A 26,178-nucleotide genomic window follows, 5' to 3' on the forward strand; every position below is an offset into this window, starting at 1 on the left:
CCAGTCAAAATTTGCAGCCAATAAAAGCGCCAAATAAGGCCAGACTTTCTGGCCTTATTTGCATCAATTTTTTTTAAGCAAAAAAGGCCAGATTTTTGGAATTTGGCCTAAAAAAAGGCCATCTGGCAAACCTAATGTTTTTCACTCACACGTCAAAGCAAGCTTTGTGATGTAAGAATGCTGCCTTGCAATGCGAGGTTTTGAGCACTTAGAACCCGTATGGAATTACAGTACCGTAGTTGATACTTGATAGAGATTTTGTTGGTGCTGTTGGATATGATTTCAGCTTAATTTAGTATCCAAACGACGATACCAGCCAGCACAAATAAACTACCGTACTCGTAAGCGTTACGTAACGTTTTGCTTGAGCTCCTCCCCCCCAATGTGACGCTAACGTAACGCTTTTCATAACCCCCCTTCCCCTCGACAGCGTTACGTAATATTTGAACGGTCCCTAGAACCCAACTCTTGATGCGCAGAGTCATTGTATAACTGAACGGATAGCTCTGTTGGAAAAGCACTTGGCTTTTAATGAAAAGAAATTTCCTGAGCAAGCGGCGCTGGTTCGACTTTCGGTGTGTGCGCTTGAGCAACGCATTTCAAGGACAGCTCTTCAGTTGCGGAGTGGCTGAAATAACTTATTTACAAACGGAAAAAGACCTCTTCGAAGATTGCACATTTTGCACAATGCAAACAAATACCCTCGTAAGAAACTAATGTAAGAGCTTTTCAAATAAAGACGCACCTTAGTGATGACTGATGACAAAACTTGTGCATTGTGCAGCCTATGTTTATAGGTCGATACAAACTGTCCCACAGCCACAGGGGAAATAGACCTACCGCATTATCATTTCAAGATACTTTTTTGTTTAGAAACACTTTTGCAAATGCAATTTTATTAACAAAATTCTTAGTTCAATATCATGCTTGCAATGAACCAATCAAAACAACACAATGACATCGCTGTATTAATATGACCGGAAGAATCTCTAATAACAAGTATAGGTGTGACAAATTAGAAGTAGTAAAAATTGCTCTATTTAGCCAAGCTGAATCGGTCGTTTCAAGCCGACCACTATCGACGCAGTTGGGGGCAGTGATGCAATATAAAAGGGAACTGACGTCATATACTGTAAATCGGTACCTAAATCGTTGTTTTTAAAAAAATTGTTTCCGACATAAAAAAATCGTTTGAAAACACGTTGCTGCAACAAAAATGAACAGTAACCTAGCTAGCAAAAGTTGTCATATTTCCACGTCGATAGAGGTGGAAATGAAGTGAAAGCGGTAACTTTTGCCGGCTGGCAATGGTTAAAAATCTCTGTAGCCAACAGGGTATAACTGCGATGCTTGCCTTTTATGTTGCTGTCATAGCATACTAAGCTCAGCATCGTAAAGTTAACTTCATTATAATTTGAATTATCCTGACTATTCTAGTTTGAGACTGCAAACTGATAACGAGTATTTAATGTGCAGTTGTCAAACTGTAGCATGTTAATAAAAATACACTATGTAATGTATAAACGTTTTTGGACTTTATTCAACCCTACTTTTACTATCACACGTCTTGTGCAACATGAATGCTATGTACAAAAGTCAACGTCAACACATAAACATAACTAAAACTTGCGTTCGTCAGCAGTCTACAAAACCTTTCGAGGCCAGCAACTGATGGCATGCCATGCTTCAAAATTATGCTGGGGTCATACCGATGCAATAAAACAAAATTTCCACTGTTATTCAGATACTTTTGGCAAATATGACTTGCTTGGCAAAAATAAACCAGTATAGAAACTGGATGTGAGAATTAATAGCATCAGCCTATTGTGCATATATGCCATTAAATGTATAAACAAGACCAAAAAGAACTGAAATTAGCTGGTTGAACTGCATTACATCTTGATTCAGTCACTCTCACTTTCAGTTTCACTCTCACTTGAGTCAGATGAAGAGACAGCAACTCTCTTGGCGGGTTTTTTACTGCTTGAACTTTTTCCCGAGTTTCGTGCTAATTCCTGCAGTAGTAGCAAAAAATTGAAAATATTAGTGAGATCATTTGAACACCAATTCTAATTTGTATTATAATTTTGTAATAAAACAGTTTACAATTTTACACCTGCTGTTTTAGAGTAATGCATATTTTTGGAATTAATCTCACTCTGAGGCCGAAACAAAATACATGCCTTTTCATATTTTTCTTTTGCTTTATTATATTTTTCCTTTTCCACTTCACCCTGAGCAGCATATTTACTCTTGATGTCCGAGGATGCCTCACCCCATTTCTTGCCAAGAGCTTTTGCAATTTCACCAACACTCCAGCCAGGGTGTTCTCCTTTAATTTTACTTCTTCGATCAGCACAAAATAGGAAGAATGCTGACCTACACAATATGTTAATCAATTGAAATCTTTACGTATAATCCTAGTGAAAGCTTATATTAAATAGTACATGAATACATTATTATTTATTTGCGTCAGACAAACCTGTCTATATCCAAAATAAAACAACAAAATAATACACAAAGGTCACTGAATAACTAACAATTGAAACTGAACTAAATCTGATATTACGGTATCTAAAATTACAACATTGCAAAGAAGTGTGAGTAGAAATGTACATACTGAGGACGTTTTGGTGCATTGGGATCCTTCTTTCTCTTTTTTCCCTTTCCTTCTCCGGCTATTGGAATATAATGTTTCATTTCACGTTCGTATCGAATTCTGTCCTTGTCAGCCATATCATTAAAGATCTTCTTTTCCTCATCATTCATTGGCTGTTAATAAAAAACAAAACTGGCTAATGGCTAACGCATATGAAATCAGCAAAGAAAATTAAAACAACACCACATGCACAAGGCCATACCTGGTAAAACCTCCACCAATTTTAATAATGATGTTGCAAGCACGTTATTGCGTATCTTACAAAATCTATTGCAATTTCAATAACAGAATGTGGGAAAAACTAGAATGCTAACCTACCTAAGGTATATCATAAAATCAGAGTCATAAGCTTCCATTAAATCACATGGTTTCAGCACATGATATGAATTATATGTATCATGATACAAGCTTATTATGTATGGTATCGTACTATTATAGGATCTGATTATCAAATAAAGTTATTTCTTTCTTTCTCTACACATATTGAAAATGGAACAAGCTAATTTAAAAAAAAGCAATAGAAGATCACACTGTGAATTCCATAATACGATAACTTATTACTCACAGTTTATAGGTATTGTAAGACAAAACAACAAAATTTGGTTTAAAACATTTTAAATACAAACCTTCCACCTTTTGGCACATTTTTTAGAAAACTCAGCAAAGACTACTTGCTCATTGGGATGTTTACGTTTGTGCTCTTCTCGACATGTTTGCACAAAATATGCATAGCCTGTCATACGTCCACGGGGTTTATTGGGGTCTTTTTTTCCAGGCATTTCAGTTTATCAAAAGTAATATTACTAAAATGTTTTTGGAATCTGTAATCATACATAGCAAATTATGTTTACAGTTTCACATAACTAAAACATGATATTATAAATCTGGTGGAAAACAAAGGGTGCAACCTAGTTCGTACCTTGAACCATTCGTAAAGTCAGTTCGTACCCTGAAAAGATCGAGAGAAAAATTTAAAAAAAGCCGAAGTTGCTGATCGCAGTTTAATAGCACAAAACTGAAGTCGCTGATCGGAGTTTTCCCAAACAATTTGAAACAAACTCGAGGGTTAGCAGAAACTGCGGAAAAATGTTTGCGGAAACTGCGATCAGCGAGGGTTAGAGCATAGATTACTCTATGGTTAGAGTTAGGGTAAGCGGAAACTGTGAAAAAATGTTTGCGGAAACTGCGATCAGCGAGGGTTAGAGCATAGATTACTCTAAGGTTAGCGGAAACTGCGTAAAAATGTTTGCGAAAACTGCGATCAGCAAGGGTTAGGGTTAAAACATAGATTACTATGGTTAGAATTAGAGTAAGGGTTAACAGAAACTGCGGAAAAAATTTTGCGGAAACTGCAATCCGCGAGGGTTAGAGCATAGATTACTCTATGGTTAGAGTTAGCGGAAACTACGGAAAAATGATTGCGGAAACTGCAATCAGCGACTTCGGCTTTTTTTAATTTTTTTTTTTGATCTTTTTAAGGTACGAATTGACGGTCCGAGCTGTTCATGGTACGAACTAGGTTGCATCCGAAAACAAACAAACTAAAAAACATTAATAAACAAGCATTGAAATAAGGATTCTAAACAGATGCATTCCGGTATTATTCTTAGAAATGGGTATCTTTACCCATTTGTTGCCATGGTTACAATCAGGTGTTGCCAGAGTTAGGATTAAAGTTAGGAAGGGTGAAGGTAAGGGCTAGAGTTAGGAATAAGGTTAGGGTTTTGATCTTTACCCAGAACGAAAATTTTTTTTAAAAATACAAGTTTTAGTTTTTAATGGGTGCAACCTAATTCATACCCTCACTTCGTACCCTGAAAAGATCGAGAGAAAAAATAGTGGAAAAAACAGTGGCCGAGTGGTTAGCGCGTTGGGCTCGCAGTCGAGAGCCTGCATGTTCGACTTCAGCCACCCGCACTTGCTGTTGTTTCTCTGGGCAAGAAACTTTACGATAATTGTCTCTACCCAGTGATCGATTTCGAGTGATGGGTAGTACCAAATTTAAGTCATAAGTAGAGTAGACAACAGGAAGCAGACATTGCCGTCGGCTGCAGCGTGGGTCAGGTGTACGTCGGAAGGCGTACACCGATGCATAGCACTCAAGTCCGCTTTCCCGCAATGCAGGATAAAGATAATAAAACAAAACAAAATAAAACAAAAACAAACAAAATACAACAAAGTCGAAGGCGCTAATCAAAGTTTCCACAAAAATTTTAAAGTTAGGGTTAAGCGGAAACTTCGATCCGTGTGCTATTTTAGCTTTTTTAATTTTATTCTCGATTCTTTCAGGGTTCAAAATGAGGGTACAAATGAGGTTGCATTCGTTTTTAACAGCTTTAAACTTTTCTCAATTTGGGCAGAATTCCTTACCTGGCAACGCTATTGAGGCTATGTTGTGTAAATATAGCCACAGCCATTATTCTTACTTAAAAACTGACCATTTTGATTTAACAGCTAGACCACTGTCCACTTCATAGCATTTGGCAAGAGCTTGATCGATCACCTCACATTCTTAAACAACCCACACAGAAAGAAACTGGCTATTGAGATAATGATACTATTTACATTTATTTGCTGAAATTAATCCAATAAAATAACGCGAGATTTATGCTTAGCACGCACGAACTTAACATCTGTCATTTTCGGCATAGATTTGGTACGGTAGCAAACGCAGTTAGGGAAGAAGAAAACAATTATCTGCTGTTGCAACACCATAATATCAATTGTCTGTCGCAAAATCGCTTTTCTAAATGTCTAACGCATCGCCTTCCTCGAACTACTTTTGCCATGAATCAACAATGGCGAAGCTCCAAAGCGCAAGATTGCTGAACAAATGACCATTCTCAATGTACTATGAATAGCGCCTGCACGCCACAGTCAAGTCATATCGGCTTCGTGTGAAAAAGACATTCAGATTTAACGTCATGCATCCAACAACATCGAAGCAAAAGTTGTAAAGTTAATTTCAAGTAGTCACTGCTTCTTCTAGAAACCTGAAAACTATCTTCAAATTTGTAACGCAAAGGAAGAAACGTAACAAAGGAGCAATACTTGACACGCTAAGTGTGTTTGAGAATATCGCATTTTGATTCGCCAATCTAAACACGTGATCCAACGAGCGGGAAACGTTCAAACTGTAATCAACACTCAACAACCAGAGTTACCAGATCGGCCGCTTTTCCGAAGAATTTGGGCTAGCTTTGTTTCCAGGTTGCAGAAATAGTAGTTAGGGGTTAGGATCTGATTGTTCCATTGGTTTCTTTTCAAACTTTTATTTTCTCTAATGGAATATATATCATTTCTGTTTCATAATTTTGGATTTTAATGACTTCAATTTACATGAATTGGGTGACTTTTGGACTTTTTTATCATTTGTTTGTTTGTTTGTTTATCTTTATCCTGCATTGCGGGAAAGCGGACTTGAGCGCTACGCATCGGTGTACGCCTTCCGACGTACACCTGACCCACGCTGCAGCCGACGGCAATGTCTGTTTCCGGTTGTCTACTCTACTTATGACTTAAATTTGGTACTACCCATTACTCGAAAATCGATCACTGGGTAGAGGCAATTATCATAAAGTTTCTTGCCCAGAGAAACAACAGCAAGTACGGGTGGCTGGAGTCGAACGTGCAGGCTCTCGACTGCGAGCCCAACGCTCTAACCACTTGGCCACTGCCGCCGAATATAGGGCTACCATCAGAGGTGGGCAGTAACTAGTTACAAAAGTAACTAGTTACTGTAACTAGTTACTTTTTGAGTAACTGTAACGGTAACTTCGTTACTATTTTCCAAAAGTAACGAAACGCGGTAACTAGTTCCTATTTTAGCACTTTTTCAACAGTTACAGTTACAAGTTACTTTTGTATTGAAATTTCTGTTTCTAATCGCCGTCCATTTCTCTGCACATGTTTGTGTCATGCTTTATGCGTGTTTGCTGCGCGTTGCGCAATAATGCATTCTTCTCGCAGCTGTATCGGAGCAGCACTCAGTGTTGCCAGATTTAAAAAAAAAAAAGAGCCCAAAAATGCGCCAAAGCAACTTAAAAGTAGCCCAATTTGCCGTCGCGACGTCGACGGTTGAGCAACGAAGGCGCAGGCTTTCTAGGGGGGTTTTTGGACATGCCCCCAAGAGTCATGGACAAAGCAACATCTTTGTCCATCATGCTGATTGTGTAGATACAAAATACATACATTATATACAACATACAATAAGTACAATGTTCAATATTGAATCAAGCTTTGTTCAATAGAAAAAAACTTAGACGAGCCAATGCTATACAGACTTCATACAAATTCCTATTTTCAAATTCAAGATACAAATGGTTCCATAGTAGATGCTAATGCATAGCATAAGCCCGTCAACTCAGATGAACTAGGGTTACTAGGCTACTAAGAACCAACACCCAACAAAATTCTATCATCAACTGCTGAAGCTTCATTTTCATATATAGAGCTGTCATGCTTCCGCATTGATGACCGGGGATCAAACAGCATTTTTCCAATTGTTGCAGCAAAGTTCTGATCCTCACAATCGCTGACAAAAGTTGAAGACCGATACGATTTCGCAGTTTGGTTTTGATTGCAGAAACTCTCGAAAAGGCTCGCTCAACTACCGTAATGCATTGCTGATTGGTATAGGCTACATTGTTAGTGCCAATTGAGCAACTTCTCTAAATTTATACTCCCCTGCAGCATTTCTAAACTCGTACACCTTGGTACAAAAAATACAAGAATCTATCATTGTTTTTTAATCATATAAGGAAGACCAGTTTACATTCAGTAAGTTTTTCCACTGACATTCAATTTTTCCCACTTTAATTTATAGCTTAGACACCAATAAAAACTTCAAAAATTATGGTACGGTACTAAACCAAGATCATAACTACCCTATAATTTCCGATCTTCGATACAAGTGCAATTTCGCTTTCGCCACTTGCCAGTCAGTCCTTCCATTCTCCCGGATGAAAATGAATACAGCATTGCTGTAACAACAGTCAATGCTGCTAATGGTCAGCAGTAAAATCAATCCTCAATTCCTCATGCCGAATCAAAAAAATAACGTCATTTTTTCCGTAATAAACCGAAACTTTACCAACATTTTCAAAGGCTGTTCGGATTCTACCAATTATTCAGTTCTGCCAACTCAAAATTCACTGTCAAACAACTTAAAATTCTGCCAAATTTAGGCGCCGTCTCGCGCCAAATCAGAGACTGAAAGTAGCCCAAAAAAGCGCAAGTCGCAAACCAACATTTTTTGGCGCCAAGCCCAACTAAAAGTAGCCCAATTGCAGATAAATCGCCCAATCTGACAACACTGGCAGCACTGCCCATGGGCTGCGCTCTTGTTTTGTGATCTTATGGAGCAGGATTGCCATATTGGCGGATTCATCGCCAAAATCCAGCAATCTGGCGATTTTTTAAGACGTTTTACTTCATATTTATGGTTTGGCGATTTGGCTCTTTTTTAGCGCTTTTTGAGAACTGATTTGGCTAAATTAATTGCTTTTGGTGATTGATCAATATGTGACTTTCTATGCAATGTTTAGCAAAAGTGTTTGGCAACACTTGATAGTCGTATAGCTGCCAGAGGTGTACAGGAGCCGTAGTTTTGGAGTATAGGAACCGGAGTCCCGGTGTTACGTTCACTGTTCGCAAACTTATTACATCATTGTTTTTTCGATTCAAAATCGGAAGTCGATGTCTAAGTAACTTCGAGTTATAGCAGGGAAAACAAATTATTTCCTTTGTTTCGAGCATTTAAAGAGAATATAGTTTCGGGAGAGAGTTTGCTTTTTTGTACCAAAGACAGGCAAAGCACAACAATATCACAGAGTTGAGCATTACAACAATATATTTTACATATTTACAAGTAGTTTAACAGTCAAACGTTTCCGGTTTAACTTAAGCCCTCATCAGGAATCTGAAAATATGTATAAATTGCAATAAATTTAAACTTTTTGAAAGTAACTATAACTAACTGACTATAAGCATCAAGAAACACGCAACGATTATTGTAAGCAATAGTGTGGAAAACAGACAGACGGAAAACAAATTACATTAGGAAAAGGCAACTGCGTAACTAGAAAAGAATTTGCACCACAGGGTGCGTGATACATCTAATAAATGTTGAGGAGAATGGATGCGCCTCCCGCAAATAATTGTTTGTCTAAATTTGGATTACAGCGTTTACGTTGAGATTTATGAGTACCGGTAACTGAAAGTAACTAGTAACTGTAACTGTAACTAGTTACATTTTTGAAATCGGTAACTGTAACGGTAACTCAGTTACTATTTTGGCCAAGTAACTGTAACTGTAACTCAGTTACTTTTGAAAGTAACTTTTCCCACCTCTGGCTACCATAGGCCTATGTCCTCTTTTAGGAGGATTTGTCCTCTTTTTTCATAAAAAGTGAATTGTCCTCCGAGGACACTTGTAAATGCTCAAATGTCCTCTTTTTTGCATTGCTATTATTTTCAACAGGGTTTTATTTTTATGTGATGTTTGATGAAAACTAAATAACTCAGTGGTTACTCGCTCGGCTCAAGATCACAACAAGCGCTGGTTCGACTCTCGGGGTGTGCGCTTGAGCAACGCATTTCAGGACTGCTCGCCATTCAGCGGCGCCTAATGAATGGAATAATTCCCCAGCAACAAGACTTCAACAATTGGAAACTTCATTCTGCCAATCTCGGTAACCGGCCCTGCGTCAAAAGCCTCTACATTCTACAAGTAGCCTATGCGAAACTACCAGGAATAACCAATCAAAGGCTTTGTCAGTCCGAGGATAAAGATTCAAAATCAACCAAACCAACCAACCAAGGCTAAGCAACGATACCAAAAAGGTCAATAGGCTACAAACGAATTTATTTTCACACGAGTCAGTTCAATCATAACAGCTAAAAATCGATTTCGATCAGCTATAGTAGCTAGAAAAAAATCACATTTTTTCCACGTAGGGGGCTCTTCAAAAGTCGGGGGGCCAGGGGCATCTGCATCCTTTGCCCCTCCTAAATCCGGGCCTGTCTTCCTGGCGTCAGCACTATACCTGATTCTACTCAATAGGCTATGGAACTGCAAGCATTGTGTTTCGCTGACCATACCGGTTGTCAAAAGCAGAGGTCGAGAAGTATGTGGCAAGAATTAGTGGTGCGATACTGATGAGCCCAGCCTCATGGGCGAAACAAATGTCTATCGCTGTCAATTCTTGCTACACCAGTCACTAGACTGCCGAGAAACGAACTGTTTTATTTTGATCAAAAGCGCACGAGTACAAAATAATTGACACAGCGAGAAAACACAATAAACATAGCCAGGTCAGAGACTTTAAAGAACCGGCCTGAGCGAAAAAAAGTGTGTGGTTTGCAAAAACGAGAGAAGAAAAAGACTATCACTAATAAATGTTGGTCTCTTTTTTTGTACTTTCGTTTTCATAAACCACACGCTTTTCTCCTTTTAGCTCAGAGATGTACAGATAGCCTCCTGGAGTCGTGTTTATAGCTTCTACCTTTTTCTAGACTATTGTTATGTTTGAATTGTTATGTTTAAGTGTAAATTATATTTGGAAACCCTGCGTGTGCAAGGAAATATTTTGCGCAAGTTTACAATAAAAGAAACACTCAATTGTGACGTCTAAAAGCCGCAAGTTTTCTTAAATTGCCAATACAAACGAATAGCAAAACTTTGTGCTGTGTTCACTGTTCAGAGAACACAATTGAACAGGATGCTATCCCAAGTGGAACGCAAGTGTTACGTTGTGAAATTTAAATGTTACGAAATAAACCAGGGATGTCCATTGTCCAACTTGCGGCCCGCCTGAGATTTTTGTGCGGCTCGCTAATCATTTTCACGTCAAGTAGTAATTTTGAACTTTGAATCTTAGCCTAATTAAAATGTACCAGTCAGTTTTTAGGGGCGTAGTTATAGTATGGTATGGGAGCAACAAGAATATAAGTCCGATTACATCTAAAGTCCAATGGCTCAGCAGAGCAGCCACCTTAAAAAGATTTCAATTATTGTTACCCGAAATAAAACAGTTCATGGAGAAAAAGTAACAAAATGTGAACTTGATAGAAAATGAAGAATGGTTAAATGATTTGTCTTTCTTAGTTGACATCACAGAAATGCTAGCTGAGCTCAATTTGCATTTACAAGGGAAAGGTCAGTTGTGTAGTTCAATGTTCGAACGAATAAGTAGCTTTACGAGGAAATTAAAACTTTTCATAGCACAACTGAAAGCTGGCGCAATTGTATATTTTTGGAGCCTATCTGAAAGAGCTCCAGGCTGTTCTGTAAATTATGAAAAGTATGCTAAGTTATGAGAATTACTGGTTTTCTTGAAGAATTTACAGTCAGATTTTCTGACTTCAAAAAGATTGAAATAGAATCAGTGACCCAGTTTCATTTCAGTGTGATAAAGCGCCACCCCAATTCCAATTTGAACTGATTGAACTGCAAAGTCGAGAAAGTTTGAAAATTTTCCACAGAAAACACACTCTTCCTTTATTTTATAAAGAATTACATTCATGAAATGAATTTAATAAATTAGTTAGTTTGTCTAGAAAATTATTGTGCATGTGGGGCAGCACATATTGTTGCGACAGTTATTTTCATCCAATCCAATTTAGTGGCGTAGCCAGAAAAAAAATTTGGGGAGGGCCAAATATTTGATGAATTGAAGAGAACGACAAAGTGTTTGATTTAAGCCATCGCCACCTGATGTGCAGTGGCGTATCCTGGTGGGTTGAGCAAGGGAAGCAATAAAACTGGTGGGGTGTTAGAGCGTGCCGAAGGCACGCGTATTCTAGGGGAGTCCGGGGGCATGCTCCCCCGGAAAATTTTTGCAAAATTACACTCAAATAATGGATTATAGCGCTTTCTGGAAACACTTTTAGGGTAATATTTGTATGAAATTTATTAGCAGATAAACAGCTATTAACTTATTAAAGGTAGCTCTTACACACGAGCGGGCAAAACCTGCGGCTAAATTAGAGAACACCAAAATTCAGCTACAATAACTACACAAAAACATAACAGAGTAGGCTAAGCCATTCTGAAATTGCTTCCACAAATTAGTTAAAAGAAACGTAAATCGCGTAAATTTTGCCCGATTTACGATTTGCAAAATTTATTGGTGTCTTTCTGTGTGTCTAAAACAAGTCCTTGGGGGTGTTAATAGCCAGATGACTTGGAAAACGTTATAAGCTTCTACAAATTTTATTATATTTTCAACAAAGGGCTCAACTTCGGAATCCAAACTTTGAAAATTTGGGGGGGGGGCATGGCCCCTTTCGCCCCCCCCTGGCTACGCCTATGATCCAATTCATCCAAAACAATGTCAAACATATTGTAGAAATAAATTTATGTTTCTTTCTATGTGTGTGTTATTTGTTCCTATTTTCAAAGATGAAATTAATGCTTTTTAATTGTTACTTTGTGTACACATTTTTCTTGAAATTTAGTAAGTTCTGCGGCCCATTGAATTATTTCAAGTGACAATGCAGCCACTATAATAAAAGGTTGGACATCCCCGAAATAAACTAATTAGTAGTTCACATTTTCGTTGATTTGTATTATGGTAGTTTAGTAACAAAAGAACGCAAATAGGGAGGCACAAGAAAAACTGATACTTTTTAGGATAAGTCTGCTTCCAATCCTTGGGGAAAACTGCTTGAATTTAGTAGGCCTACAGTGTTTCCCAACCCGAGGCCGCGGAAGGCTCTGGGTGAGTCCACAAGAAGACCTAGCCTAGAAGAAGACCAAGATTCAAGAAGACCTAGCTATAGTCTTCAAAGAGGTTGTATCTGTGGTTAAGTATATCAAATCCCGCCCTTTATGTACTCGTATATTCCAAGCGTTGTGTGACGAGAGGGTTCGGAGCACACTGGGCTTTTATTTCATTCGAACATCCGTTGGCTGTCACGAGGAAAAGTGTTAGAGAGAGTGGCTAGCCTACGCAATGAAATCGGTGCTTTTTTAAAAGAGCAGAATCATAAACTTGCCAAGCGATTCAGCGACAAATAGTGGATTGCCAAATTGCTTTTCTTATCTGATTTTTTTCAACCATTTAAACCAGCTGCACACTACTATGCAGGGAAGAAATAAAATCTTTTTGAATGTATCGGAAGACATTGTCGCATTTAAAGGTAAAATGAAACTGTGGATGCATCGAATGGAAAGTGGGAAGATAGCTGCTTTTCCTGGTTTAAACGCATTTTTGAAAGAATTTAATTTGAAGAGCATCGGTGGAATCTTTCTTGAGCACCTTACTTCATTTAGGCTATGTTCGAGCTGGACAGATATATTACTTCCCACAATTTCAACAAAGAGTTTAAGAGGGTGCGAAATCCCTTCGAGGTTTCAGCACTACTGGTTCATCCGAAAATAGATTGCATTGGTGAAGAACTGGTTGTGCTGCAAAGTCGACAGCTGTGGAAAGAAAAATACAAAAATGTTTCTCTGACTCAATTTTGTGCCAACGTCCAAGTAATGGAACCCAATCTATCTGAACTCTGTTTGCAGGCTACAAGAGCTCTTTTGCCCTTTCCGACAACAAATCTTTATGAAGTTGGTTTTTCAGCACTAGCTATGATTAAAACCAAGTACCGCAACCAACTACAACCAGAAGACGACATCAGATGTGCCTTAACGACCATCAACCCCAATTTCCATGAACTGGTGAAGCAAGTTCAGGGACAAGGTTTCCATTGAAATTTGAGAATGTGAGCAATAAACAAATTGCGCTAAAACAAGTTCTTTTGTGATTGCCGTAACATGAGTCCGCAAAAGTTTGGGCTATTGCAAAAATAGTCCGTGAATTGAAAAGGTTGGGAAACACTGATTTAGTATGTCATGCAATAAGTAACGTATCTACATCCAAAATGTAAAGTGACATAGGCCATTATGAAAGAATTTTTTATCGAGCACATGTGGGTAATGAAGAAAAACAAGCGTTTTCTCTTTCACCATTTAGAACGTGTTATTGACATCTGTTTGTACCAGTTGCCCCAAAGACAAAGTCTGCATCGAGGTTCGTAAATATTTCCACCACGCTAAGACAGGCTAGTCTGAGAGGAAATATGTTGCTACTAACGAATCAATGCGAACTACAGTAGTTTGTAAAGAAAGCAATACAATTTTGCGTCGAAAACAAATGGAGGTAGGTTACGGTGAATGGTTGGTTGTTGGTACAGACAGTTGCAAGTAGGATAAGTTGCGCATGTTTTCAATCTAAATAGTTTTGCAGAACTATGTTGCAATTCGTAAATAATTGTCGAGATGGCTCGGGAAAGTGTGGAAACAATGTCATTTTAATGAGTTAAATGGAAAATCTTTCAGATTTTAAATTTCAGAAAACACCAATCGATGTTTGACCTACCAGCTACCTTCTACAAAAAAGATTCGAATAAGGTTAATCAAATGAATTTATCATTGAATTTTTCTGAAAAATTGCAAAATCACAAATTCTTTAAACACATGAAAAAAATATGACGCTACAAAAATGAGAAGACAATTGCTAATTAGATCATACCATGGCCACCTAAAGATACGGCCTGATTTGTCACATTTTGCAGAAATTTCCAGGTTTTTCTAGCTTTGGGCGAACGTTTAAATAAATTTTTCTAAAAATTAGATTTTTACGCTTTCTTTATTCAAAAATTAGATTCTTACGCTTTCTATATTCTTTTCCCCAGATGACACAATAGGTTTTAACATCCTCACATGTTCAAAAACAAAGAAAATTTGATTTCGAAGATTTTAGTCAGACTGTTAATTATCAATAACAGTCTGATTTTGCGTTTTTCAACTTACTTTTTCTCATTTGCTACTGCTTCCCCAAGGCAACAAAAAAGTTTTATGTCATTAGGAAACCGCAAAAAGTAAAAACATCTCAAAAAATGTCAGTCAAGCACTAGCAGTTGCTGTAATCAAAATCTGCAAAATGTGACAAATCAGGCCGCATCTTCAGGGGGTCTGCTACTATTCGGTGAGTCCGATTCGGTTAGTCCGATTCGGCGAGTTCCTAACCTCTAACCCCTAATCCCTAACACCCTAAAACGGCAATGATAATTAGGCTACGGTACCCGATAATTTAAAAGCAAATATTGAAAAAATCACCGAATAGGGATCGGACTCACCGAATCAGACTCACCGAATCGGACTCACCGAAACGGGCCATTCCGATCTCCAGGTGGCCATGATCATACCTATCTACTATCTACTGACAGTAGACTTGTACAAAATGTAAGCTGCATTATGATAAATACCAACCACCATAACACTTAGGCAAATGATTATCGGTAATATTAGAAACACAGTCGGATTCAGATTGAATATAGAACATGAGTATAAACGCCGAACTCTATGAATGTTGATACTGACAAAATATTAACAAGAATGTCACGACTGCATTGTTCATCCCGATGATAACAAAAGTTAATGTTCAATCGAAGCAAGGCAGTGCACAAAGTTTCCAATAGGGGACACAGAAAAACATAGGAAAAGAATCAGGCGATGCAGATCGATCACCCTCAATGGTGAAAAAGGCGGGCATTGCTATGAATCAATGTGACATCATGGTCGTCACAAGCTTGTCGCACAACGTCGTCTTGAGTTGACCCAGCTGGGCTGATAACATATCTGACTCCACTCTGCAACAACGCGTTTGTGTCAGACGACATGGTTTAAATTTTACAACAAAACTAGCGACGCTGTTTGACAGCTACACATCCAAGTTACCTGAACAGCACGATCTATGTTGTCACGGAAAGGAAAAAATGCATCAGAACTAAGAGAAACGCCATCTAGTTTAGACATCCAATCCTCTCTTTGCTCCTGAAAAGGAAAAGTTTGTGCGAAACTGAAATACAATATTCTTTTAAGTGCAGATGATTATTTTGATTGCATTTATATTTAATGTAATACCTACCTTAGAAAAAGTTGGTGAATTTTCAAGCGTTTCCTCCCATTCCTTGAAGCTGATATCCTAAAAATTAACAGATGAGAGACCTTTTTGTGCAAAATTTTATATGCAAAACAAATCCAGTACGTGACTTACACAGACTGGTACCAACCGACATCTTTACACAGTTTAATATTTTAAGAATAATATTAAAAAATACAAACAATATTGCAAGCTGTAATCGGATAGCAATAGCACTACTTGCACTAGAAAAGTCACCTGGCTCGGTTGCCAAGTTATTTAAAGATGATTGTTTGAAACAAAGCACTCAAAACCACACGTATGGCAAGTAGTCAGTTGTAGAATGTTTTCAAAACAAATGTTCTGTAGACATATGGTACAATCTACATAGCAAATCAGCCTTTTTTTATATTGATTTACCGCTTGCAGGCGATATTGAGTCAATGTAAAAAGGACTGGTTGGTTGTGAAACTAAGAAAAACATGGATGGTTGCAAGAATCGTGAAGATCACGTGGGCTATCTCGAGAGACGCAACCTACTTTTGAACCTGATGCTAGTTAAGTAACATCCTGACGACGAATATCTGGCAGGAGATAGTTGCTTTTATCTTTTGCAACCAAAAAATGATACCTAAAACCTCAAGGCAAAGGAACAGTGTCGAAAAATGTTCACTTACTTGTCCAACTTTGTCGTTGACAAACGCATCGATGATGTTGGACTTTTCTGCACGTTTCACGCCCTTTTTAAATTTCATATTGAGTACAACGGGGTGTTGACGAAGCCACCTGAATTAGCAATTAAAATTAGCACAGTCTGCACTTTATGTTGATTTCCAATTACAGTATATATCTAAGTTCGCCAAAGCAACTAGGGTACATATTTTGGTAAAGCACTAAAGTTACGAAAATGCTCGAAGGTGGCGTAAAGGTTTTATTAGTAGGCCTTCAAAATTCCACGTTTTTACATAGAAAGTGTGACCAAAATAAACAATTAGTTTACCAGTTGTCAGCTTTATCTCCCGCTATTCGAGTGCAGTGGATGCGTGATTGTTGTCCCGCACCCATTCCTATCACCTGAAACAAAACAATTGACATTGGACATTACAACGTGTATTGGTTAAATGATCAATTACGATTTAAAAAAAAAGGAAACATTCTAATTGGTTTGTCTTTCTGAAATATTTTGCAGTTTAGTTTTTATAACTTGACTCAAAATAACTTAAGAACTCTTCACAAAACTTAAAAATATATTATTTAGAGTTGAACTGAGTGATTAGATTGCGACATTGAAAGTCAACTTTTCTACTGCACAAACAACCAAAAGATCTTCAGCTTTATCACATCAGTGGCGTATCCTGGTTGATTTTTGTAGGCATGCAATGGAGGGAGGGTAATAGCCAGTCTAGGGGGGTTTGGGGTCATGCTCCCCCAGAAAATTTTTGCAAATTTGCCTTAGGTTTTCTAGCTTTTCTTGCAATCTGAGCCTTACTTGTCTGATAATTGTTTGAGCTGTTTTGCAAAAAAATGATATTTGGAACGCACCATGAATCCAATGTCTTAATTTTATAGCCTATCTCTATCCTGCATTGCAGGAAAGCGGACTTGAAGCGTTATGCAGCAGTGTATGGCCTTCAGCATACACCCGACCCGTTTTCTTGATGATATTTTAAACTACTGTGCTTAGGATTCAAAGTGCAATGGTACAACTTGCAGTAGGCTTCATCAAGTCCAGTAGGTGCTTTTTTCAACCATGGAAACTGTTTTTCCCACTCACTACTCAGTATTATATTTTCGCTGACTGTCGTAAGCTGGCTTCCACTTCTTTGAAGATGCCACGTTAAACATTCAAAACCAGTTAGGCTAGGCCAAACAAATGCCAATCAGTAAACTAAAAAAGACCAAGCGGCCAAACAAAAATTGTCTGGCCAAACACTTTTTAAATAGGCCAAATTTCTGAAATTTGGCCGTGAAAAGTCTAATCTGGCAACCCTGTCCTCAGATAGTGATTTTTGCTTTGCATGCAATTTCAAATCTGCATGCCTTGGTCGCGTTTGCGCCACAGTGTTGGTAAAAGAGTGGCGAATAGGAAAATTGTATTGTCAACGCATGCTGAGCTCTCTTTAGCATGGAGGGTTGCCAGGGTCAGCAAAGTTGCAAAATTTTGAAAAAGAACAGTTGTTTCAAATATAGAAATTAAGAGAGCGAGGAGGTTCTGCTAATAACATTTTCAATTTCTACGCCTAAATTTGTTGTTCCTGAAAGATTTCTGATTTCATCAGAATTGTAAGGCATGCGGTGCATGCCTTGCATGCATGGAGAATACGCCACTGTATCACATGCTTAGAAAAGAAGCATTTCACATTTACCCACCATGTTGATAACAAGTGCTCGACACCGCTGTAATAAACACAACACAAGTCAAATACTCACCTGTCCATTCAGTGCGTAGCAGACAGAGTTGGACTGGGTGTACTTCAGAGCGATGCTCGCGACTATCAAATCACGCATTGCGGATTCCGGCAACTGAAGAGACAAACGTAGTTATGCAGAAGTGGCAATAAGCACACTTTTCTTAGTCGAGGAAAAAAGTCGGGGTGGAGAAACCAATTGCTGATTATGCGATCCTTGAGTGGTTTGTTTGAAAGGCGCCAAACGGATGAATCATGCGTAGTACAGCATGAGCGGACAAACCTACTCTGACTTGGCTTTCCACCACCTGTTTTGAAGTTTAAATAAGAGCGGAAAGGTGTCATAGAAGAAAAGAACACAGTATTGCGCATAAATCAAACTATTTTATCGTTGTGTTTTTCTTATGGCGTTTTGTCGAAACATTTCTTATGCTTTCAACACATGATGCAATAATATTAGACTTACATCTTTTCTTTCTGAGACGATGTCATTCAAAGTTGTCTTATCTATTGTAGCATCGTTCCGTTTCTGTTGGAGCCGAATCCCAAAGAGTGTCCGTTCCTCCATTGTCTCCGGCTGGTAGGCTGCATCCATCTGTAAGGAAACAAATCGTTTAGAAACATTTTTTTCAAATAGTTACCAATGCAAAGCTTCAAATCAGCAGTGTCACAAATTTTGCGTATTTTCAGCTATTTTTTGATGAATTGAAGATTCGTTAGTATTTTTCGGGGAATTAGCAAAGATACATTCTCACCGTTTGGTTTCACTCATACTAACAGTTCTCGTTTACAATTCAACAAAGTCTAGCTCGGGTAAAGCATTACCAAACGATTACGAAACCAACCTGCAGCACACAATACTTTCCGCTCTTCTTTCGTGAAAGAATTTCGAGCGCTTTCTCGTCATAGCCAGGAGCAATAATCCCGTCTGACACCTCGTGAGACAAAAACATTGCAACTTTTTAATGAAAGTTTGAAATCTGTTAAATTTCTGTTCAGGAGTGAACTGTATGCTTAACCATCAGGGACGATCATAGGAAAACAAACCATACAATAGTGCGGAATGGCCCGTTTCGGTGAGTTCCCTATTCGGTGAGAGCCTTTTTCGGTGATTTTTTTTTAATTATTGGGTACCGTAGCCTAATTATCATTGCCGTTATAGGGTTAGGGGTTAAGGGTAGGGGTTACGGTCTTATTTCAACGTTTAGCGACGTTAAAACGATGTAAAAGCGGCAATGATAATTAGGCTACGGTACCCAATAATTTTCAAAAAAATCACCGAATAGGGCTCTCACCGAAAAAGGCTCTCACCGAAAAGGCTCTCACCCAATCGGACTCACCGAATAGTAGCAGACCCACAATAGTGACCCAGACAGCAAAATCGGTCACTTTTACATTGGTTCAACGTTTGCAGACGCAGACTGTTGTGTCTACACTTTATAGTTAGTCAATAGTTAAATCAATAAAAAAATGACGGATTTTGCTGTCTGGGGAGTACATAGACGACGTAAATATATGTTTGAAACAAATTTTGTGACCGATTTCCCCTTTTGGCTTCTTCAAATATCGACAGATTCTTTGAAACTAACTAAGATACCTAAAAATATAACAATTACAAGCATAAGGGAGATCCCGCATTTCTTCAATAAATGTTAAATTATGAATACCTCTCGTGCGATAATCTTTGCGGTTATCACGTCACATCTATCAGAGAGAGCAATAAAATCCCCAAATGACGACATTCTGTCTGCACCTAAACGAATATATTAAACAGTTTAAACAATTATAAAATCCGGTACATGACATCTGGGCGAGCCCAACTGGGCGAGACTATCTGGGCGACGGCCAAAGTGGGCGATGGTAGCGAAAGTTTAGCCGTTCGGAACGGTGGTGACCTATTTACCTAAAATCCTTCAACAAAAAGTCTTGTCACCATTGAAACTGGTTTATGTTGCAATAAAATCTTTATTTTCTAAACTCCTTTTGCTTTGATAACTTTTGATTAAAAACTCACCTCTCGCTCTAGCGTAAGCAATAGCTAATGGAGAGAGTTGGGTATAATAGTCATGAACCATGCAGCTTTTCGCATCATCTTCAGATAAACTGAATCCCACAGCAGCACCTACACGTGAAAAATAAGATCAAGACCAGAGTTGAATCAATTACAAAGCTTTCATTTAAATGCATAATCAATTATTTTCATCTACAGTTGTAATTGATCAAACTCTTATCTAGACACAAAGTTGTTCATAAGGCCAATATTGCAATCGTTGCGAGATCAACTAGAACACAACTCACCAGCAGGACTAACATGTTTGAAAGACGCCGCAGCTGGCAGGTTGAGTGATGCTCTCAGCTCTGACACAAGCTGCCACGCGTTCAATGCGTCACAAAGGTTTATGAAACCAGGCGATCCATTCAAAACTGAAAAACGATACAGCAAGTTTATTAGAGAGGCATTAATGGTATTTATTTAAAGTATGGTATCTAAAAGTTAATATGTTCCAACTGGATAAAAATGTTTAAAACAGTACTCCAACACATCATTGGCTGTCCCCACTTTTTTTTTTTACCTTATGAACATTATATTTTAACTTTACAGTACTACTCTTATCAATTGGAAACTTATTCCGTTTTTATGCTTGAAACCTTGCACAAGCGGTTAATCATAAGTACTATAAAAAAGTTGCTTTTTATAATGGCTCAATGAAATGCACGAGTACCTTGGAATGGCAAATTGCCATTGCTAACATATGCCTGTGCCGGTTTTTGATGAGGGTTCATTCCATACCGCAAAGGAAGACTACAGGCACTTGAACCATACTGTTCACGCATGTACCCAGATATCGCATCATCATACGCAGCGGTATGGTTGAAAGCCTAATATAAAACAAACACCGATTACAGTGTGAAAATTTATGAACATGATAGACTGAGACTTCAATCAACAAAACTATAGCAACAATTTCTAAATGGGGGTAAACCTACTCCGGTATAAAAACTCGAGCTAATCAGTAAAAGTTTTCGTACTAAACTTTATTTTAAATGGAAGTTATTGAAAGTTAATTATCTAAAACGGTGTGGAATGCTCCAGCGTCATCCGCGCATTGAGAAGGTCACTTTGAAAACTGATCTTTTTAGCTCTGTACAAGTTTGATGTTGCTTATGGTAAAACATTCGACCCATTTCTAAATGTCACTGTAAAAACATTGAGATTTTTGATGCTCAGATCTCTGAATGGAAATGTAGAAGAAAAAACAACAACTTACAAAGAAAAAAGCAACCAGGTTGAATTATGGTTTGATGCAATTGGCCTGCTGATTAGCGGCGATACGGTCCTTGGAAAATGGCTAACGTACTTTGTGATTTATGTTATTATAAGCTATGGTGTTATTTCCAGGAGTGCCTTATCCAGCAAAGTGGTATGTGAAACAATTTTAGAAACACTCAAGAAGCTATTCTCGCGATGTTTACAGAAACTATTAGGAAATGCTTTGCCAGCCTATCATGATGGATATTCGTTTCAAAATGGAAAACAACAGTATGAATTATACTATGGAAAACTCTACGTTTTGCGATACATCGCTCAAGAGAAAAACAGAAACTAGCATCACGTTGTTTTACAATGCAGTTGAAGTCTGATGTGACTGAAACTCAACCTTTAGTGCAAGGCACTGCTTCGTGGCAGAGCTTGTATCACAATTTGAGGAAGATTCAAGTTCGTACGCAACTTTCTCATAATCACTCGGTTCGCAGACGACAGTGACACGAGCATGATTTTTAGCCGCAGCTCGAAGCAGCGTCACACCACCTGCGGAAACGCAAGACTTCGTTATAAGCGCAAGTTTCTAACATCTCCAGTTAAAAATGATATATAAATGGCAATTGGCAAAGTGGAACAAAATGTATAAAAAATAAAATTAGAGATAGCAAGCAGTATGAAGTTCCAGATAAAATTTGCACAGTGTAATGAAAAAGAAAATTTATGATGGAAAAAACGAAGAAACATAACTTACCAATGTCAATTTGTTCCACTGCAGATTCAACAGTCACATCTGGTTTACTGATAGTTTCAACAAACGGGTACAAATTGCACACCACCAATCTAAAAAATTTATAACATATTCCAAAGAGTGTTTCAGCATGGGCAGGCAAGAATAAACAACTAAATATGCAACTAACATTAAATGTCTATTCTCCGATCTACCTCTCAAAGTCATGGTAAGTACAACTGAAGAAGAAAATCCTGACAAAAATTCTGGACTGTATCCACTTGTATATGTATTAGCAAGATAAAAAATAACAAACTGGGGGAACAAAGTGTGTCAAACAGCTACGTACTGTATATATCGAAAGTCACAAGCTTCCATGTCTGCAGCATCAGTCGAAGATTCTGTAGCTAATATCCCGGCATGAACTGCAGGATGCAAAGTTTTCACTCTTCCTCCAAGCATCTCTGGTGCTCCAGTTATATCACTAACATCACTGTGAAATACAAAGCTAGCACTGTAGCATTTAACATTCTTCTAGTGCTGTACCGCTAAATACTCTTAATATACCCATAGCATACAATTCTGCTAATAACCTTGTTTGTTGCATAAAATAAAAAATCATAGAGGTAGGATTTTTTTTTTATAAAATGAGGAATCTAAAGTGGTACAACTGGTACATTCAATTGCCAACTCTAAACCACAATAGATGAATTTTTCCAGTACAACAGTCACATAAAATTAAAAAGTAACATGGGTAAGTCATGCGCTATCTAAGGTTTCATGTTAGATAGGCTAACAATCATCAGGTGCAACACTCGTTTCCAGTAGTATTTGCAATATTCTGCAAGACATCTAAATTTTCCAGAGCAGAATATTTTATTACCAGAATTCAACAAAGTATTTCAATAGCCTATAGGCTACATTATATCAATAAAAATGCAATGGAATATAATGGCACTTCAACAATATCTTGCAAGGATGCTCGAATCATCATTATAGTGTTAAAGTTCTATTACACTGAAGATCACTTGACGAAATAATCAATTTGCACTCATAGCAATCTACCTGACCAATATTCCTGCTTCTCGAATTTTTCTTGCTGTGCCTCCAGAAGCTATGAGAGTGAAGCCAAGGTTCTGTAAGCGCTGAGCAAAGCTCACTAAGCCTGCCTTGTTGGAGACACTGAGGATAGCTAAAACATGTATGAACATTACATGTGTGCATGTGCAATATCACTACAGTATTTGTTTTACACACAATATGGAAATTTATGTTAGCAAATAATAAAATTTAGCTTATCTTTAATATTACTGACAGTGCCGTGTCACATTAAAAAGTACAGTGAGAAACAGTGGTGTACAGTAGAATATAAAGCTTATTGCTACAGCAGTTCAATCACCACATTAATACAAGTATGTTCAAAATTTACACGACCTTTAGTAGCTTAAAATGTTTTTAATAATTCAATCAGTAATAACAAACACAGATCCCTTTCATTAGCCATTGAACACATATATTATACAGGCCTCGAAATTTGTACTTTTTTCCGGCGGTCAAGCATGTCCTACCGGACTGGCCCTTTCAGCGGACATTTAATATCTCAACCGGACATATTTTTTGCATGTAGGTTTTGCACAAAATCACACTATCAGTATTGTGTAGTCGTGTTTGTAGAAGAAGATTTTCTGCAACAGAATAACTCTGTAATGGTTGATTAATTAACCGACCCTGAAGTATACTGGAGCAGATTGCTTGCAAATAAATCAGTGCGTTAATGACAGTCGTGTAATGACGCAATAAACACAATTGAAAACAACAATCCAAATTTCCTTATTATAAAAGCAACTACGATCACTTATTCCGTGGTTTTCGCGTTATAGAATCGTTGTGCCAAGTGATCACTGCTGGCGCAGTGCAGAAATTCTATTTCTATCAGTATCAGCGTGAATAAGGTTGCCACATTCGCCTGAGCACGTGCGGAACCCAGCTGAGACTTGCTTCTCTGTGACGTTTCTTTTTAACAAACGATCAATGTAACGCAATAATCCTCATTGTTAAAATTAGAATACATATTCTGCCGAAAAGTTCAGACAACTTTATTTCAAGGTAACATTGCAAGGCGTTGAAATGATGTAAAAATGGCTACTTTTGCCATCAGCTTGTTAACCACGCCACTCTAATGTGATGTTTAAAGCAATTGCCTATACCAGTGGTTCTCAAACTTTTTTTTGTTGCGACGCCTTTGGAAAAGTTTTCTGGACTTGCGACGCACCAGCAAATAAAACTTAATGAGGAAACTTACTAATAAAGTTGTGTTTATTCATACAACAACAAAAAGCAATGGATATTATTTAATTTTAATGTGAGGTGTGGGCTTGTTTGTTTTTACAAAGTTCATTGAATCTAGGGAGAATTTTTGAAATTGCCACCCGCATTTCTCTTTCCGTGTTTATTCGTGATCGATATTTGCTTTTTATCACCGCCAAGGCAGAAAATCCTGCTTCACATAAATACGACGTAGCAAATGGGATAATAATTCGTAGTGCTTTCTTCGCCAAAGCTGGATAATCGTCAATCATTGAAATCCAAAAATTTGCCAGATTTCCTGAATTAAACATCCTTTTCAGGGAATTGTCACAGGAAAGGTCAATGTAGGCTTCTTTTTCTTGTGCAGTAAAAGACGATGGAGTAGGTTGGACGAAAGGATCACGAATCCATTCGTAGTTTGATGAATTTCCTGGGAAGTATTTTGCAAATTTCGACTCGAGCTTAGACAAATGTTGCTCAAATATGCTTCGCAAATTTGAAGGCAGCGTCATATTTTTCTTTTCAAGCAAAATAGACAAAAAAGTAAAGTATTGAGAGCTTTCAGACAGGTTTGCTATATCCTCCTTCCACAATAGCAGCTTTTTAACGAATGCTGCAATTTTATCTGAAACGTCAAGCATATTTTTATCCGGCCCTTGCATAGAAATGTTCAGTTTATTCAGTTTGGCGAAGATATCACATAGGTAAGCCAATTTCAATAAAAAATCGCTCTGAGCTAAACAATCTGCAAGTGGATTATTTTCTTGCTGCAAAAAAGCCTGAAGTTCATCTACCAATTCGTAGAAGCGTTCAAAGGATTTTCCAAGCGAAAGCCACCTGGATGAACAATAATAGAGCAAACTCCGATGCTCTGCATTCATTTCTCCACAAAGTTTTTCGAAAACTCTTGACTTCAGTGGGCGTGTTTTAATGAAATTAATAACTTTGGTGACAACTGAAACTGTGTCGCCAAGTTCAGGACTCAGTTCTCGAGCAACTAACGCCTCGCGGTGAATCATGCAATGGGTCCACTTTGCCATGGGTGCACGTTCTTGTATTAAACTTCGCAGACCACAACAGCTGCCAGACATAGCTTTGGCACCATCTGTGCATATACTGATACACTTTTCCCAGTCTAAGTCGTTTGCTGAAATATAATTGTCGATTATATTGAAGAGATCAATTCCTCGGCATCCAAGTTCAATAGGTTTGCAAAATAGCAGCTCTTCTACTAAGTTTCTTTTGGAGAAGTCGACAAATCGAACATAACAAATTAAGTGTGCATCTCGACTGCTATCAGTTGCCTCATCTAATTGCAGACTAAATTCTTTCAGCTTCATTTGTTCAATCAGTTGATCGTGAATGTCTTCCGCCATGTCATCAATCCGGCGACACATGGTATCATTAGATAGGGGTACCAACTTTAACTTTTCTGCAGCTCCTTCTCCTATCATCGTATTTGCAAGATCGATTGCAGCAGGCAGTATTAGTTCCTCAGCAATGGTATGCGGCTTTTTACACTTAGCAATTTTGTGCGCAACTTGATAGGATGCTAATAAAGCCTTTGATGGAAGCTGCGTAAATTTTGAAATAGCGGACACTTGCCTCTTTACATCATTTAACTTTCGATCAAAAAACTGTCTAGGCTTGTTTACGAATTGCGGATGTGATGTTGTTAAATGACGTTTAAGCTTATTAGGTAACATGCTCTCACTGGCCAATACTTTGCTACATACAACACATTGAGGTCTTTCCTCATCATCCTGCAAGACAAAGGTGAATCCAAAATCTAAATAGCTGTCCTTGTACTTGCGAGATTTCTTCTTAGGACAGTCATCTTTATTTGTAGATTTACGCTTAGCTTGCAACATTAACTTTCCGTTTACATCCAT

The 26,178-nt window shown here is 38.0% G+C and overlaps 3 protein-coding genes and 1 pseudogene across 3 annotated transcripts; 1 reads left to right on the top strand and 3 right to left on the bottom strand.

Annotated features, from left to right (window-relative positions):
- Positions 1–950: 950 nt before the first annotated feature.
- On the bottom strand, positions 951–3,476 carry LOC145779861 (high mobility group protein B1-like). The gene is made up of 4 exons (XM_082591525.1): positions 3,286–3,476; positions 2,621–2,772; positions 2,184–2,379; positions 951–2,015 (listed from the first exon to the last, which is right to left on the bottom strand). Exons 1-4 carry the CDS (start codon positions 3,436–3,438, stop codon positions 1,905–1,907), a joined length of 612 nt encoding a protein of 203 aa, XP_082447651.1. The 5' UTR covers positions 3,439–3,476; the 3' UTR covers positions 951–1,904.
- A 9,462-nt stretch (positions 3,477–12,938) lies between these two features.
- On the top strand, positions 12,939–13,367 carry LOC145780165 (protein FAM200A-like). The gene has a single exon (XM_082591874.1). The coding sequence runs from the start codon at positions 12,939–12,941 to the stop codon at positions 13,365–13,367; it is 429 nt and encodes a 142-aa protein (XP_082448000.1).
- A 702-nt stretch (positions 13,368–14,069) lies between these two features.
- On the bottom strand, positions 14,070–23,190 carry LOC145780166 (bifunctional purine biosynthesis protein ATIC-like). The gene is made up of 16 exons (XM_082591875.1): positions 23,045–23,190; positions 22,329–22,472; positions 22,004–22,092; positions 21,647–21,798; positions 20,711–20,867; positions 20,286–20,411; positions 20,002–20,109; positions 19,655–19,740; positions 18,833–18,922; positions 18,454–18,582; positions 18,010–18,102; positions 16,580–16,653; positions 16,257–16,365; positions 15,586–15,642; positions 15,396–15,491; positions 14,070–15,307 (listed from the first exon to the last, which is right to left on the bottom strand). The coding sequence occupies exons 1-16, from the start codon at positions 23,188–23,190 to the stop codon at positions 15,188–15,190; spliced, it is 1,776 nt and encodes a 591-aa protein (XP_082448001.1). The 3' UTR covers positions 14,070–15,187.
- Positions 23,191–25,096: 1,906 nt separating this feature from the next.
- Positions 25,097–26,178, bottom strand: LOC145780167 (zinc finger MYM-type protein 6 pseudogene; annotated as a pseudogene).

The sequence above is a fragment of the Aplidium turbinatum genome, chromosome 11, assembly GCF_918807975.1.
Source record: "Aplidium turbinatum chromosome 11, kaAplTurb1.1, whole genome shotgun sequence".
Taxonomy (NCBI): domain Eukaryota; kingdom Metazoa; phylum Chordata; class Ascidiacea; order Aplousobranchia; family Polyclinidae; genus Aplidium; species Aplidium turbinatum.

Coding starts and splice junctions, on each gene's coding strand:
- LOC145779861 (XM_082591525.1), bottom strand. CDS start 3,438: ATGCCTGGAAAAAAAGACCCCAATAAACCCCGTGGACGTATGACAGGC. Junction 2,773..3,285: donor AATGTGCCAAAAGGTGGAAG/GTTTGTATTTAA, acceptor TTTTATTAACAG/CCAATGAATGATGAGGAAAA. Junction 2,016..2,183: donor CAAAAGAAAAATATGAAAAG/GCATGTATTTTG, acceptor CTACTACTGCAG/GAATTAGCACGAAACTCGGG.
- LOC145780165 (XM_082591874.1), top strand. CDS start 12,939: ATGTTCGAGCTGGACAGATATATTACTTCCCACAATTTCAACAAAGAG.
- LOC145780166 (XM_082591875.1), bottom strand. CDS start 23,190: ATGTTCATACATGTTTTAGCTATCCTCAGTGTCTCCAACAAGGCAGGC. Junction 20,110..20,285: donor CAAACATGTTAGTCCTGCTG/GTGAGTTGTGTT, acceptor TTTCACGTGTAG/GTGCTGCTGTGGGATTCAGT. Junction 18,923..19,654: donor CAAAGATTATCGCACGAGAG/GTATTCATAATT, acceptor TTGTCTCACGAG/GTGTCAGACGGGATTATTGC.